The 16,755-nt window shown below is 46.0% G+C and overlaps 1 protein-coding gene across 2 annotated transcripts in view; it reads right to left on the reverse strand.

Annotated features, from left to right (window-relative positions):
* Nucleotides 1–16,435, reverse strand: part of PRELID2 (PRELI domain containing 2) — a 78,682-nt gene extending 62,247 nt beyond the window's left edge. The window contains exon 1 of one of the 2 annotated variants that reach the window (XM_047778946.1): nt 16,146–16,435. In XM_047778946.1, the coding sequence (XP_047634902.1) occupies nt 16,146–16,220 (75 nt within the window). In that variant the 5' untranslated portion in view covers nt 16,221–16,435. The remainder of the gene's footprint in view (nt 1–16,145) is intronic. The other variant, XM_047778947.1, reaches the window with a different exon arrangement.
* Between the last annotated feature and the right edge of the window lie 320 nt (nt 16,436–16,755).

Consider the following 16,755-nt stretch of genomic DNA (forward strand, 5'->3'; position numbering starts at 1 on the left):
CCATCTTTTAGAAATGGAAACTAAACGAAATCAGAGCGCGTAGGATCACCCAGCTGATATACAGAATTAAACCAGGCCTAAGACAGAGTGAGACCGCTGTGCTGCACTCCTGCCTGGTGGCCGGGCCAGCCTCACAGGAGGGTTACTACAGACAGAGTCTACGCCAGGGGCTCAAGGAACAGTTCACTGATTAAATGCTCCTGAAAGACGGTGAGGAGGTAACAAACTTGATATGATAACAGCTACCACTTTTGTCCTAGGCAATTTGCATACATTATTTTAGTTTAATTCTCAAAACTATTCCATGAGGTACATGCTGGGTTTTTTCCTTTCACGTCTGAGAAATAAGACTTGGAGAAACTAAGTCATGTGCTCAAAACCACCCAGCTAAGGAGCGTCAAGACTGGACTTTACACACAGATACTTCTTTTGCCGTCAAGGTCAGCTCCCTCAACCTACCCTCAAACCCCTCCATCACTGCAATCCCACATTCTCCCTGCTCAGGTGCAACAAGAGACTCAGAGCATGGAAGTAACATCTTCAAAGCCATCAGACAAGCAGGCGGCAGAGTAGGCTCTGTTCCCAGAGGTTTACAGCTTCATCATGCAATCTAATCTGAAAAGGAAACTCCAGGGTCTTATCCAAAAACAGCATGAGGAGCAAATGAGGAGGTGAAAGCAGCGAACAGGATGCAGGCAGGCGTCAGAGGCCTCTACTTAGTAAGCGTGAGCTTTAAGCCTTCCAAACCCAAGAAATGGTATAGAGGACTCAGGGAGCAGGGAGGGTCTCCCCTACCCCACTGCAGCTGTGCGCATGTGCGTGCGTGCGTGCGTGCATGCGTGTGTGCGTGCGTGCGTAAGAGGTAGAATGACTGACTAATTTTCAGGAAACAGGGCCCATCAAGTTGACACCTTCTTTGTTTGACCGCTCCGACAGCATATATGCAAGTTCCCGGGCCAGGGATTGAATCCAAGCCACGGCTGCGACCGACCCAAGCCGCTGCAGCTGCAGAGACTATGCTGGATCCTTAACCCACTGTGCCTCAGCGGGAACTCCCACACATTCTTAAAGATATCTGTGTCCCAAAAGACATGGGATTAGAACACAGACTCTACAAGAACAGGGATTTTGTATCTGCACCATCCAGCAGTGTCTGGCACATAGTAGGCACTGGGTGACTATCTGCTGAATGAAAGAACGATCTGGAAGAGAAACATGCTGCCCTCAGGGGCATTGTGGAAACTACACCTCACTTCCTTCGGAGACCCATCTACGGAGGGCCCTGGGCTCTGTCCTCAGCTTCCTGACACCTCTTCACGCCCCATGCCCTAAACTCTGCCACTGACACTACCGTCCTGACAACTTCGAGCTTGACAACTAGTCGACAGCTCAGCTTCTTAAACGTTTACTCATGCATTCATTCATCCATTCATTCTAGCTCCAGAAAAAAATGCTCAGAATGACGATGATGACGGTTTTCTTCAAGTTTAGCCTTCAGCATTTTTTTTTTGAAGATAAGGCCCATTTACAGAGGATCAGGTTTAGCTATTTTGTTCCTCAGCAAGAGGCCTCACTTACACAAAATCCTTGAAGCTAGGGAGAGAGCTGAGACCCACACAGATGCCCTGAATTTTTATTGTGTCCGTGTGTGTGTGTGTGTGTGTACAAAACAGAACTTGAGTGTAAAAAGTTAAACGAGAGTATGAGGGTACTGCCTTTACTGCCATTCTAGTTTACTCGAGTTCTATTATCAATACGTCCTGACTGACTGAATACTATAAATAAGTTGTAGGAAGTTGTCAGTTGTAGGAAGATCGCTGAACCAAATCATGAAAGAACTTGGAAAGGTCATCGTCAGAAAAGGATCATGTAAAAAGTTCCCAAGTTCTCATTGCTTCAAAGTTATCAGTGAAATTCCTCAAGATTATAAGCTCAAATGATTTATTTATGCGTGTATATAACCTTAATATTTGCTTATTAAGCTGAAGGGCATCGCATGGTAAAAACTATTTATTCTTCACTGAATAACGTGGCGCCTCACCATGCCACACACTGTTCTAGGCCCTAGGGATACAATAATGAAACAAACAACATTGCAGCCTCTTAGAGAGTTTGCATGTTCGTTAGAAAAACAAGCAAAAAATAAAACACATAAGGAGAAAATAAATCAGACCAGGAGATAATAGGAGGATGGGAAATACTGAGCGGGGCCATTAAACTCATTAGACAACTCTTGTAAATTACAAAGTAAAACACGACTTTCCTTAGTCAAACACAGGAGAGCCTAAACTATTCACTCTAGTAAACTCATCTGCAAGATTCAAGTCATTTTCCTAGGCAACTACTTTAGGAGCTGAATAGACACAAGCCTCAAGTTTCCTTCCATATGGGAATGGGAAAAAAAAAAAAAAAATCAGCAGTTTATTTACAATAGCTAAATACCGTGACGTGAAAAGCATAGAGTTTAACGTTCTTAAAGGACTTACTGTGCCGAAGCGCCCCCTAGCGGGCATCACTTGAAATGGTCTGACACCATCTTAAGCCAACGAATATTTGCGATTTAATTCACAAAAATTTACCTGGGGGGCAGAGAGAAGGAAGGCTACTGGAGGGCAGGGGGGCATCACTAGGAATGCCAATTTGGGAAGGCAAGAAGCAGGTGAGCAGATTTTTCTGGACACCTTTCATACACAGTGCGACAGTGGAAAGGATCAGGCTAGATCAGGATCAAGCCCATCAAAGGCTGACTGAGCATCTCCGCCTGAGCAAAGCACTGTAATAAGGTCACCATATGTATTATCTCATGTCGTCCTCCCCCAAACAAGGAAGCCTATTAACAAGCATTACGATAAGGAGTCTCCGTGTTAAAAACATAATGGTTGGAGCCTGCACACAAGCAGGGCAACCCAGGGGTTTCCCAGTCCCACTCACACTAGGGACTCTCAAGGAAGCAAAGGGGTCTAGTGGATGACCCAGATACCTGCCAAAATTCCTTGCCATCCTTGGAGCTGACTCAGTGCACCACTAGCTGCAGTGGCTAAGAATTACCTACCCCGAGGGGCTATGCACATTTGCTGTACTTTCTGGGTGTCGTTAGAGATTTTTTAAGGTATGATTTGGTTTTATTTTGAATTGACTTATCATTTTTACTTTCTTCACAGAAGGTGTAAACTAACTCTTTTCCCCAGGATATAAATGTGTTGCAAATATCACTGCAATATCTTATGTGTAGGTAAGAGTCTAACAAGGGAAACATGCAGGCTCTCCTGCATTGTCAGGTACTTTGCTTTCATTTATGTTTTACATATTAAAAGGTAAGAAGCCAAAAATTGCAAAGTAACGGCTAAAAAAACCCAAAATATACATTAAAACAAACACTTCGCTATGAGGAGTAAGAGGCCAAGAAATGGAGTCCATCCAACTATAGGAATAACTCTCAACATATTTCTGGAAGTAGATTTGTGAAGATAGGGTACATTCGTTTTTCTTACAGGGGAGAAAGTACATAAGCTTTCATAAAGCCTACTTTTAAGAGAGTAAGGAATTAGTAAAAGAGCAACTTTCCAAAAAGCTGAGACGTCAATGTCTGCCTCTTACAACACTCCCTCCACCAAAAAAGTCAACGACTCCCTAAGGAGCTATTGTGGACCAACTTCCAAAGGGCATTATCCAAGAGGGGACAAGGAAGCAGCTGCACTGACATATCAGTATTAGTCCTGCAAAGAAGGCCAAGGGGACCTAAAATAAGATATATTTTATTATACCTTATTTATATTAACGCGGTATATTGTGTAATATATTAACACGGCAGTTGTGCAAGCATCAAGGGTATCTTTGCTACTCATGCTGCTGCCGACACGTACATGCAAGGGGATGGGGCTGCACGAAAGAGATGAGGCCTTCGGCTACACAAAGAAATCACCATAGGCTGGGCCAAAATCCTACTGAGACCTACAGGCAACAGCCTATCTTAGAAGAAAGACAATGTGCATTTTATACCAAGATCAGATGATCAGTCAAAACTGCGACGATCAGGAATTCCCATCGTGACTCAGGGGAAACAAATCTGACTAGCAGCCATGAGGACACAGGTTCAATCCCTGGCTTGGATCAGCGGGTTAAGGATCCAGCATTGCCATGAGCTGTGGTGTAGGTCGCAGATGTGGCTCGGATCCTGAGTTGCTTTGGCTGTGGTGTAGGCCGGCAGCAGCAACTCCGATTCGATCCCTAGCCTGGGACCCTCCATATGGCCCCGGGTGTGGCCCTAAAATGACACACACCAAAAAAGTTTCAATGATCAAAGACTAAACCTATTTTAAGTCAATAGATATTTTGAATGGCTGTTTACAGGCCGTCCCAGTAGGAAGACGAAGTAGAAAGAACAAACAACAAGGAGGCAAGACCTGAAGCCCAGATCATGTGCTGCTCTCTGTGACACCAGACGGTGGACCTCCAGCTGATCCCAAAGGCCCTCTGGCAGGACAAGCCACGACTCTAAACGAAGGCCAACCAACATCACTGCACCCCCATTCATCCCAAAATGTCCCCATCACTGGCAATGACATAATGAAGTTTTTTCAAAGAAACAGTTTATACAACTGTAACACAGAAGAAAATCCTCTTATCTAAACATTAAATACACACATAAACCCTATTCATTTAAAGACACAGAGTCTAGGGAGTTCCTGTCGTGGCACTGCAGTGAAAAGGAATCCAACTAGGAACCATAAGGTTTCAGGTTCGATCCCCGGCCTCACTCAGAGGGTTAAGGATCCGGCATTGCCATGAGCTGCGATTAGGGCATAGATACGGCTCAGATCTGGCATTGCTGTAGCTGTGGTGTAGGCTGGCAGCTACAGTTCCAATTAGACCCCTAGCCTGGGAACCTCCACATGCCGCAGGTACGGCCCTGAAAAGACAAAAAATAAAATACAATAAAATAAAAATAGAGTCTAGGAGTTCTCTTGCAGCACAGCAGGCTAAGGAGCCACCATTATCACTTTAGTGGCTTGGGCCACTGCTGTGGTATGGGTTCAATCCCTGGCCCAGGAACTTCTGCATGCTGTGGGCCCAGCAACCCCCCACCAAAAAAAGAAAGAACAAAACAAAAAATATAAATTAAAAAAAGCTTAAAATGTAAAGTGAAAAAACAAAAATATAACTAAAAAGAAATTTGAAAAAATTAAAGAGAGTCTAGAAAACAGAATGAGTTTGCCCTTTTTTTTTTTTTATTTTGCCTCCATGTTTTTCACAGAACTGGAACAAATAATCCTAAAATTTATATGGAACCACAAGACTAAACATTGCCAAAGAAATCCTCAGGATAAAGAACAAAGCGGGAGGCATCATCTTTCCAGACGTCAGACAAAACAACTGGGCTACAGTAATCAAAGCAGTATGGTATCGGTATATGAATCAATGAAGCAGAAGAGAGAACTTAGAAATAAACCCACACACCTATGGCCAATTAACCCTGGACAAAGGAGGCAGGACTATACAAAGGGGAAAGGACAATCTCTCCAGCAAGCGGTGCTGGGAAAGCTGGACAGCTTCATGTAAATCAATCAAGTTAGAACACGCCATCACCCATGCACAAAAATAAACTCGAAGTGGCTTTCAAGACTTAAATATAAGACGAAGCACCATAAAACTGCTAGAAGAGAATAGAGGCAAACATTTTCTGACATAAATCACAGCACTGTTTCCTTAGACCGTCTTTGAAGGAAACAGAAATATAGCAAAAATAAGAGTTCCCTGGTGGCCTACTGCTTAAAGGATCTAGTGTTGCTATTGCTGTAGCTTGGGTCACTACGTAATGCAGGTTCAATCCTTGGCCCATAACTTCCACATGGCCTGGGTGGGCACCGCCAAAAAAAAAAAAAAAAAAAGCAAAAATAAACAAATGGGGATGGAATAAATTAGGAGTTTGGGATTAACGTACAGACACTACTATATATAAAATAGGCAACTAACAAGGAACTTAGCATATAGCAGTGTCGACTAGTGGAACAGTACAGCAATAGTAGAATAGTGCAGTATACCTGCTATATGGCAGAGGGAACTCTACTCACTATACCACAACAACCTACACGGGAAAAGAATGAGATATACACATATATATGTATATAAACACATATATTTACACGTCTTGGCATGTATAACTGAATCACCTTGCCATCTATGCCCCTGACGCTAACACAAAATTGTAAATCAACTATACTCCAACAAAATTAAAAACAAAAAACAGGAAAAAATAAATAAATAAAAAACAAATGGGAGTTCCCATGGAGGGTGCAATGGAAACAAATCCGACTAGTATCCATGAGGTCTCGGGTTCAATCCCTGGCCTCGCTCAGTGGGTCGGGAATCCAGCGTTGCCGTGAGCTGTGGTGTAGGTCACAAATGCAGCTCGGATCCTGTGTTTCTGTGGCTGTGGGGTAGGCCAGCAGTTGTAGCTCTGATTCGACCTCTAGTCTGGGAACTTCCACATGCTGCAAGGATGGCCCTAAAAAGCAAAAAAAAAAAAAAAAAAGAAGAAGAAGAAGAAATACCACTTATGTGTAGAATCTATTTTTAGTTATTTAGTTATTTATTTAGTCTTTTTTTGTAAGGCCACAGCTGCAGCATGTGAAAGTTCCCAGGCCAGGGGTCAAATAGGAGCTGCACCTGCCAGCCTACACTACAGCTCATGGCAATGCCAGATCAAGAGCCTCATCAGTTTGACTTAGACTGCAGCTTGTGGCAACAGGGGATCCTTAACCCACTGAGCAAGGTCAGGGATTGAACCCGTGTCCTCAAGGACACTACTTGTCACCACGGCACCACTACAGGAACTCCCTATATGGGGAATATAAAATACAAGACAAATCAGCACATCTATGAAACAAAAACAGACTCACAGATAAAGAGAACAGACCATGGTTGGGGGGCGGGAGGGGGGAGGAGTGGGAGTTTGGTGTTAGCAGAGGCCAACTATTATCGACCAGATGGAGAAACAACACGGTCCTGCTGTGCAGCACAGCAGACTGTATTCAATATCCTGCGATAAACCATAATAGAAAAGAATGTGGAAAAGAGTACATACGTCTGAGTCACTCTGCTGTACAGCGGAAATTAACACAACACTGCAACACTGTCAATCAACTACATTTCAATAAAATACAAAATCGTAAAAAGACCAAACTCGCCCCACACAATAGGATTATGATATGCCCCTGAGAAAGCACTTATCACAAAAAGTAATTTATTTCCTTTTGTCCCCCTTGACAGCAAACTCCTTGAGGTCAGGGCCACGTTTTGTTCAGCTTTTCATCTCCCAGGGGCCGAATGATACACAGACCTATCGTGAATTTCTACTGGGGCACAGATATACACATATAATGAACATTTAACTATTAATACATTGACAGTTAACAATCACCTATCTTTTAGGCAATGATTAAGCCACAACCTCCACTAGGTCATTTACTAAGTATGCTTTAATATTATTTAAATGATTTTTTAAAAATAAGTCTTTTTTTTTTCTTTTTTTTTTTTTTGGCCTCACCAGCAGCATGCAGAAGTTTCCTGGCCAGGGCTGGAACCGGAGCCACAGAGGTGCAGTGACTCAAGCCAGAGCAGTGACAATGCTGGATCCTTAACCACTAGGCCACCAGGAAGCACGCAAAAATGTCATTATTTAAATGTGCACATTATTCATGCTCACGCTCCCCTTTATCACTCTAAGGTAGTAAGGATTTCTTTTTTTTTCTTTTTTTTTTTTTTTGGCCTTTTCTAGGGCCACTCTCACGGCATATAAAGGTTCCCAGGCTAGGGGTAGAATCAGAACTGCAGCCGCCGGCCTACGCCAGAGCCACAGCAACGCAGGATCCGAGCTGCATCTGGAACCTACATGGCAACGCTGGATCCTTAACCCACCCAGCGAGGCCAGGGATCGAACCCGCAACCTCATGGTTCCTAGTCGGATTCGTTAACCACTGTGCCACGACGGGAACTCCAGTAGTAAGGATTTCTACAGGCTACTTTTCCCAGCTTTTTATTTTCAAGTTCATGGGATACATGTAACAATTATTGTTAGGATTCCTATAATGATTTTTAACAAGTACTTTAAAAGCACCTATGTGTGGCAACATTAAACCATGTATATGGCATAACTGCAAGCAATCCGTGTGCATGAGCCAACTTACCTTCCCCCAAGGACTCCAGAAGATACTATGTTGCATATAAGGAAACTGAGGCTCTGGAAAATGAACTTACTTGCCCACACTCAGGCAGCTAGAAGCACCTTGACCCTGATGCCAAAGCCCAGGCCCCGCGCCTCTCTGCAGCTTGTCCTTCCACTGTGCCTCATCTTCCAGGAGAATTGAGGAGAGGAAGATAACAGTGAAGAAAGACTATTACGGTGTGAGCAAAAAGATTAATAACCATTATGTTAACCAAGGCCTGTCGTTTCTCACACCACCTATTTTGGAAATATGGGTCCACCCCAAATAGTTCAGAAACTCTGCAGGGAGGGATGCTCCATGCATGTACGTGTCAAATTTGCAAGGGAGAAAAGACAGCATCAGAAATGGAAACATTATTAATTACCCAATCACCTTTCTACTCTAAATGGAAATAGCCATTCATAAATCTCCTTTATGAATGTGAGAGTAAACACTCAGACCATTTTGTTGAGAACATCAGGATCCTCACTAGAATAAATAAAACCCAAGGCCATGGTGTTGAAGCAAAGAAACTGTTTCAATCTGTCCATTTCATTACAGTACCCAAAGCCAGGACATGGCGCTGAATCCCACAGCGATTTAAGCTGGAAATTACATAAGGCTAAACCCCAGAAGCGTGTATTTCATTCCATAAGGATTGGCGGAATACCTACTATGTCCCAGGATTTCTTTGGGTACCTGAGATACATCAGGAACAGATGACAAAATCTCTATTCAGGAAGGTGACTCTCTAAGCACAAGGACTCTTTGGTCCTAGAACATAAGAAAATCAATTTGAACAACTCTACGCTAAGAAAAACTGTAACTTCCCTGGTCTCATTTGAGAATAAACAAGAAAAACCCAGGCTTCACCATCACTCTCTAGGGCCTTTCTAATGACTTTCAATTTCGGGGAGACAAAATTTAGGAAGATTTTTAGAAAGAAAATTTAGGAATCCAGCTCATGCAAAGTGAGCCCATTAAATAGACTCAGGTGAGCTTTCAGAGACCAGGGAGCCTGTAGGCTGCTACATGCATCCATGCAACAGTGTGTTCTCTTTGTAGCTAGTTCTCCGCAGCAGGAAGGAACCAGCTCTAAGTGATGAGAACTAGAAAACTAAGAGTTACCCAAAGAAAGAAACCAAAACACCCTGTCAAGAGCACCAACATGACAATTCATGGCAAGTTCAGTTTAGCATCTGATGAATAAACCATTTGGGGTTTCACAGCATTCCTCCACGAAAAGTTCATCGAGAAACATTACATTCCAGGAACAAAGAATGTTGTGGTGTTTGTTTTTCAAGGTGCCACTTTGCTTTGAAAGCATGTAGTTTATGTTTTGCCTGTGGCATCCAACAGGCAGGTGTAAGAAGAGCAAGCATTCCTCGGGTTTTAAAAATAGTCGTATATTATAACTTGGAAGGCAAGTCCTAACATACCAAAAGCCAGAGATCAGCAGACTATTTAAAACAGAACTTCCTCCGTGCTGCAGACGCCTGCAAACATACCACTGCGCAAAAGCAGACTAAATGCTTCCCGGAGACCCTTGTATGATTGTCCCTTCTGCCAAGTGCTTTCCTTTGAATAAAAAACACATAAAGACTAAAAGAAAAATAAAAGCATATGTTGCCAAAAGGATCATTCTTACTACCATATGCTTAAGAAAAATATACGCTTGGAGTTCCCACTGTGGCTTGGCAGTAATGAACCCAGACTAGCATCCATGAGGACACAGGTTCAAACCCTGGCCTCACTCAGTGGGTTAAAGGATCTGGCGTTGCAGTGAGCTGTGGTGTAGGTTGCAGACATGGCTCGGATCTGGTGTTGCTGTGGCTGTGGTGTAGGGCAACAGCTACAGCTCCGATTACACCCCTCGCCTGGGCACCTCCATATGCCAAGGGTGCAGCCCTAAAAAGAAAAAAAATGTATGCCTGTCAAACTGTTACTTGTTTGATCCTCACAACAATCCTGGGAGATAGGTGGGGTACAGGGCCTATTATTTCAAAGATGAGACATTAAGACAGTAGGCTTGTGTTGTGCATGTTGCTCACTGCACAAGGTTTTCCCATCAAGCCAGTGGGCACAGGGCTACAGTTACCTAGAGGAAGGAGGACTTTTTTCTGACTTGCATAAGTCGCCTCATATACTTTCCACTATCCCCATTTACTGTGAGCTTATGGGGCAGACTGCCTAGATGACATCTCTTTCTAATTTGCACAAGGGCACAGTATAGGCTGGAGAAAACAGTTTCCCAACGTCACCTCAAAGCTCATTTAATGAAGGAAGCAGGGGAGGGGGTGTGGGGAAAGGGAACCCTTCTACACTGCCGGTGGGAATGTACATTAGTATAGCCACTATGGAAACTGTATGGAGGTTCCAGAAAACTAAATCTAGAACTACCATATGATCCATCAATCCCACTCCTGGGCATATATTTGGACAAAACCATAACTCAAAAAGATACATACATGCTATGGTCACTGTTGCACTATTCACAATAACCAAGACATGGAAGAAAACCATGGACAGATGAATGGATAAAGAAGATATGGTACATATACTCAATGGAATACTACTCAGGCATTAAAAAGAACAAAAGGACGCCATTTCCAACAGCACAGATGCAACTAGAGATTCTCATACTAAGTGAAGTCAGTCAGAAAGAGAAAGACAAATACCATATGATAGTCCACTTATACATGGAATCTAAAATATGGCACAAAGAAACCTATTTACAAAACAGAAAGAGGCTCACAGACACATAAAACGTATTTGTGGTTGACCGGGGGTTGGGGGGCGGGGGAGATGGACTAGGAGTCTGGGGTTAGTAAATGCAAACTATTACATTTAGAATGGATAAGCAATGAGGTCCTGCTGTACAGTACAGGGAACTACATCCAGTCTCCTGGGATAGACCATGAGAAAAGATAATATAAGGAAGGCAGAAATTCCCACTATGCCTCAGCAGGTTAAGAACCGGAGTAGTATCCATGAGGATGTGGGTTCAATCCCTGGCCTCGCTCAGTGGGTTAAGGATCCAGTGTTGCCACAATCTGTGGTGTAGGTCAGAGACGCGGCTTGGATCTGGCATTGCTGTGGCTGTGGCATAGGGCAGTGGAGAAGGCCTGCAGTTGCAGCTTCAATTTGACCCCTAGCCTGGGAACTTCCATGTGCCTTGGGTGTGGCTCTGAAAAAAAAAAAAAAGAAAGAAAGAAAAGGAAAAAAAGGAATGTAGGGAGTTCCCACTGTGACAAAATGGGTTAATGATCCAGTTTGTCTCTGTGGTTGTTGCCAGTTCAATCCCCAGCCCAGCACAGTGGGTTAAGGATCCAGCATTGCTACAGCTGTGGCATAGGCCACAGATGTGGCTTGGATTCTATCCCTGGCCTGGGAATGGCCATATGCCACAGGTGTGGCCAAAAAGGAAAAAAAAAAAAAAAGGAATGTATATAATGTGTGTATAAATATATATGACTGGGTTACTTTGCTGTACAGCAGAAATTGGCACAACAGTGTAAATCAAGTATACTTTGATTTAAAAAATTAGTTTAAAAAAATGAAGGAGGCAGGTCTACCAACGTCCAGTTTATGGCTTTATTTATTTATTTATTTGTGCACTCCCACAGAATAGGCAAGTTCCAGGGCCAGGGATCAAACCCGCACCGCAGCTGCATCCAAGCCACAGTAGTGACCATGCAGCACCTTTAACCCAGTGCACCCCCAGGGAACTCTGAGTTCACAGCTTTAATTCCCACAGTAAATGCATTTTACTGACATCCTCGAGACAGTCACACATCCCTGTTCCGGGACCTGTGAAGGGCTGCTTTGCGAACAGAAAGAGCAGAAATGTAGTGTGTACAGAGACGGCACTGCCCCATCCCTGACCTTTTCTGCAAACGTTCTCCTCCCCTTTCCCTCACCCAGCCTCTGAAAATGTCCTCCTCAGCCTTTATTTACTAGGTGCCAGACATTGTGCTAAGAATGTAAGAAGAATTCTTCCAGATACAATGAAGTTTCCATCGTGGCTCAGAGGGTTCAGAATCCGACTAGGATCCTTCAGGATGCAGGTTCAACCCCTAGCCTTGCTCAGTGGGTTAAGGATCCCAGCGTTGCTGCAAGCTGCTGTGTAGCTTGCAGATGCGGCTTGGATCTGGCATTGCTTTGGCTGTGGCATAGGCCGGCAGGGGCAGCTCTGATTGAACCCCTAGCCTGGGAACTTCTATACGCCACAGGTGTGGCCCTAAAAAAAAAAAAAAAAAAAAAGAATTCTTCTAGATTCTAACTGAAACCAGCTAGACAAGCAGCTTTAGGGTATACAGCACATGGCCCCCAAAAACCACTCATCTGAGCCTAGGCAACCTGCAGAAAAGGGAGAATTAAAAGCCTACCATCAGGAGTTCCCATTGTGGCACAGTGGTTAACGAATCCAACTAGGAACCATGAAGTTGCAGGTTCGGTCCCTGCCCTTGCTCAGTGGGTTGACGATCTGGCATTGCCGTGAGCTGTGGTGCAGGTTGCAGACACAGCTCGGATCACGCGTTGCTGTGGCTCTGGTGTGGGCTGGTGGCTACAGCTCTGATTAGACCCCTAGCCTGGGAATCTCCATATGCCATGGGAGCGGCCCAAGAAATAGCAAAAAGACCAAAAAAAAAAAAAAAAGCCTACCATCAGTATAAGCCACAAAATCTCAAGAGGGTGATTTGTTACACAGCAAATCAAAACTGTAACACTGTATTTTCTCTCCCTACCACACTTCAAAGCTATACCTTTATATCAAGCACAGCAGGTCCACCCAGAGGAATAAACCCTGAGAGAAGAGGGCAGGCAAAGGGAAACTGAGGCTGAATAAAGAACACTGCAAAGTTGAGACTGCAACATTTTCTCCCTCAATGATTATCTGAGTGCTTGGTATGTGCAAGGCAGCTCAGCCTGGCGATGAGCGGTGTGGGCTTGGATTCAGATGTGTTGCAATCCTGGCTCTCCCGACAGCTAGCTGTGGGAACTTGCAAAAGCTGATTCAGGAGTTCCGGTCGTGGCGCAGTGTTGACGAATCTGACTAGGAACCATGAAGTTGCAGGTTCGGTCCCTGCCCTTGCTCAGTGGGTTAACGATCCGGCGTTGCGGTGAGCTGTGGCTGTGTAGGTCGCAGACACGGCTCGGATCCTGCGTTGCTGTGGCTCTGGTGTAGGCTGGTGGTACAGCTCCGATTAGACCCCTAGCCTGGCAACCTCCATATGCCGCGGGAGCGGCCCAAGAAATGGCAAAAAGACCAAAAAAAAAAAAAGCTGCTTCAACTTCTCTGAACATATTTCTACAGTCCACGGAACGGAAGGCCATCACAACTACTTCCCAAAGCTTCCGAGAGGAGTAAACGTGATATTTATGAAAGCACTTCCTTCCCCAGCCCCATGCGTCTAGGAAACTCCTACTCAAGCTTCAATTTCCCAATCACCACTTTCTCCAGGAAGCCCTTCCTCAGGGCCACTTTCCTGGACGTCAGCAAGCCCCGCCTCCATCCTCAGTCACAACACCGGGCACTTTCCCTGTGTAAATAAATACACACCACCAACTGGAGTGACGCGTTTCCTTGTTGATCACTTATCAAGTCGGTCTCACCCACTAGAGATCATTGGCCCCATGAGAAGAGGGTCTGTCTGTGGGGCCCTAGCGACCAGCAGTGAGCCTAGCACCTGGAAGAAAAGTGTCTCTAAGCACCTGCTGAATGAAAAGAAAAGCATTTAGCCCAGAAGCTTAGCACATGTCAATCACTCTCTAGATGAGACCTTGGTGCTGTGCTAGGTGCTTCTGAAGGAGTGATACCTACTCCAAAGAAGCTTCGAGTCTAATGAGGGAAAAGACACATGCAGAAGTAACTATCCAACAATAAGGCCCAAAGTGTCCCTCCAGCTCTAGCAAGGACAACCGAGAAAGGTGTTCCCAAGGAACAGTGGCACTGGAGGGTCCACACTCCGAAGGGCTGGTCCTAACAAAAACACGATGTTGGCTGGTTCTCTTCTGGGTTCAGAGGCCTGGCCGAAAACAAAGTCTCCATCAGATCTGTAATTCACGTTTTCATTCAGTTATTCATTCATCATTCATCAGATCTGTACTGAGCACCCAGCAGGTGGCAGGTACTCCTCTGGACCCAGTGGCTCAATTAACAATATCAGCAAGGTGACAGTCCCCTCCAAAAAGGCCCAGTCCTACTCACTCCTTTGTGACCTGGGCCCCCAAGTGCAACTGCATTCCCTCCTCTAACAGGAAGTCAGGTCTTTTTTTTTTTTTTTTCTTTTATGTCTTTTTAGGGCCACACCTGCAGCATAGGGAGGTTCCCAGGCTAGGGGTCGAAGTGGAGCTGTAGCTGCTGGCCTACACCACAGCCACAGCAACTTGGGACCCGAGCCACATCTGCGACCTACACCACAGCTCACGGCAATGCCGGATCCTTAACCCACTGAGCGAGGCCAGGGATAGAACCCTCGTTCCTCATAGATGCTAGTAGGGTTCGTTAACTACTGAGCCAGGACGGGAACCAGAAGTCAGGTCTTAGCACTTAAGAAAATGCATCTCCTCCCCCCACTCCCCCATTTGGCTTCCAGGGGGCAGATGGAGAGCATGGCCAGTGGTGGCCACCCAAGGCAAGTTACAATTCTTGCAAATCCTGTTTAAGAAGGTAAAAGCTGAAAGAAGAGTTCCCGGTACAACACTCTCATCTCACCATTTCTGTAAACAAAGGATATTGTGGCCATAAATTCTTCAACCTCTGCAGCCCCCAACAACCCAGCCCCCAGGGGGGATTTAGTTCAGATAAAAACAGGATACTGGCTCCAGATCGTTAAGGCACATATCAAAGGAATTTCAGTGAGCCCATAGCCCGCAATCTTCGCATACACAGAAAAGTGCTAAATCCCTTAACTTGAGATGGCTCGTTGTCTTTAATTAGCAGTATTCTTTGGATATTCCAATAACGGGTTTGTTTGAACTCCAATCTAACCTGGCTCCCCCCTAACCTCAGCTTCTGGGACGCTGTGTCTGGGCTTAAACCCTCAGCAAGTCTGCCAAATAAAACATAGCTCTCAACTTTGTGCACTGTTTTAAACCCACACATCTTAGATGCAGACATTGAAGCCGAGAGAGATGACCCTTAACCGGTGTCATCCAGTGAACTAAAGGCAGAACCAGAGGTGAATCCAGGGGTCCCGTCTCGCAAGCCTGGGTGCTTTTCACTCTACCAAGAAATTTCCCATTCTACCATTACCAGCCAGTCCCAGGAGGCGCCCTTGAGATAAACAGGGCCACTGAATATTGAGGCCCAAGGTGTGCAGTTATAGTCGCACAAAAAAATAACCTTTTAAAGAACTAAGTAGCATCAGTTACTGTGATAAGAGCTTTACAGGAATACTTTGCTTGAATCTTCACAACAACCCCTGAGTTGGGACTTTAGTTCTTCCCATTTTACATATTATAAAACTAAACTAAGGCACGGAGTCTGCCCCAAGGCCCACAGCTGCTTAACGAGAGCCAAGTGCTGAGGTGGTAACGCGGCAGAGCTGAGTAAACTGGGATGAAGGCTTCGGCGGCTCCCGCCAGCTTTCAAAGATGCACTAGAGAGTTAAGTGCAATTTCAACCCGGCTCCAGCACTGCGGTTCTCCCTGACCCTCCCTCCCCTAAAGCCTCTCCCTCCAGGTGGGGCAGGGTGTGAACGTGAGGCCACGCACGGAGACTTTTCCGGGATTCTGGAGGGGTAGCTTTCGAGAAAAGGCACCCCCGCCCTCGCCCCGCACATCCCAGAGGCGCAACCTGCGGCTGGAGCGAGCGCAGCAGAGCAGAGCAGAGGAGAGGGGGAGTTGAGGGAGCCCGCAGCCTCGGGGGCACATGGCTGAGCCCCCGGGCAGCTCCAGAGAACCCGAACCCCGGCCGGACCGGAGCAGGACGAGTACCTTTCGGAGGAAGCTGGCGACCACCTGCTCGAAGGGATACTTGAACACCTCGTGCACGTCCACGGTGACCCCCATCCCAGCGCGCCCACCACGCCTCCGCCCGCACACTGTCGCTGGAGATCTGCCCGTGCAGGGCCGCAGGCGTCCACGCCGGAGCAGCCAAAGGGGCGTGGGGTGTTTCTTTCCTCCTTTTTCAAACTTCTGAAACTTTATTGTCCACTCAGAGAAACTGACAGTCGTCTCGCCCCGCCCCCTTCAGCGGCGTCCTAATCTGGGCGGCGGGCGTGGGAGGCGCGGAGGCCGGGGCAGTGCTGGCTGGTGGTGCCAGGAGCCGCCCCGCCTCACCTCCGCCCACGCTCGCCCGGGCCCGCCCACGCCACGCCCACGCCACGCCCACGCCACGCCCACGCCCGGGCCCAGCCACGCCACGCCCATGGCCACTCCCTCGCCCGGGCCACGCCTGCGGACCCAAGTTTCAGCCCGAGAGCCTCCAGCAACTGCCCTGAGTTCTTGGACCTTGCGCCTGGGGCATCTGTCATCACTTCGCCTGGAGCCTTACTTAAGCAGCTATTGGCAGCACTAAAGAAAGTAATAATAAATACATCAACTA

This window comes from Phacochoerus africanus, chromosome 4 (genome assembly GCF_016906955.1).
Source record: "Phacochoerus africanus isolate WHEZ1 chromosome 4, ROS_Pafr_v1, whole genome shotgun sequence".
In the NCBI taxonomy this organism is placed as follows: domain Eukaryota; kingdom Metazoa; phylum Chordata; class Mammalia; order Artiodactyla; family Suidae; genus Phacochoerus; species Phacochoerus africanus.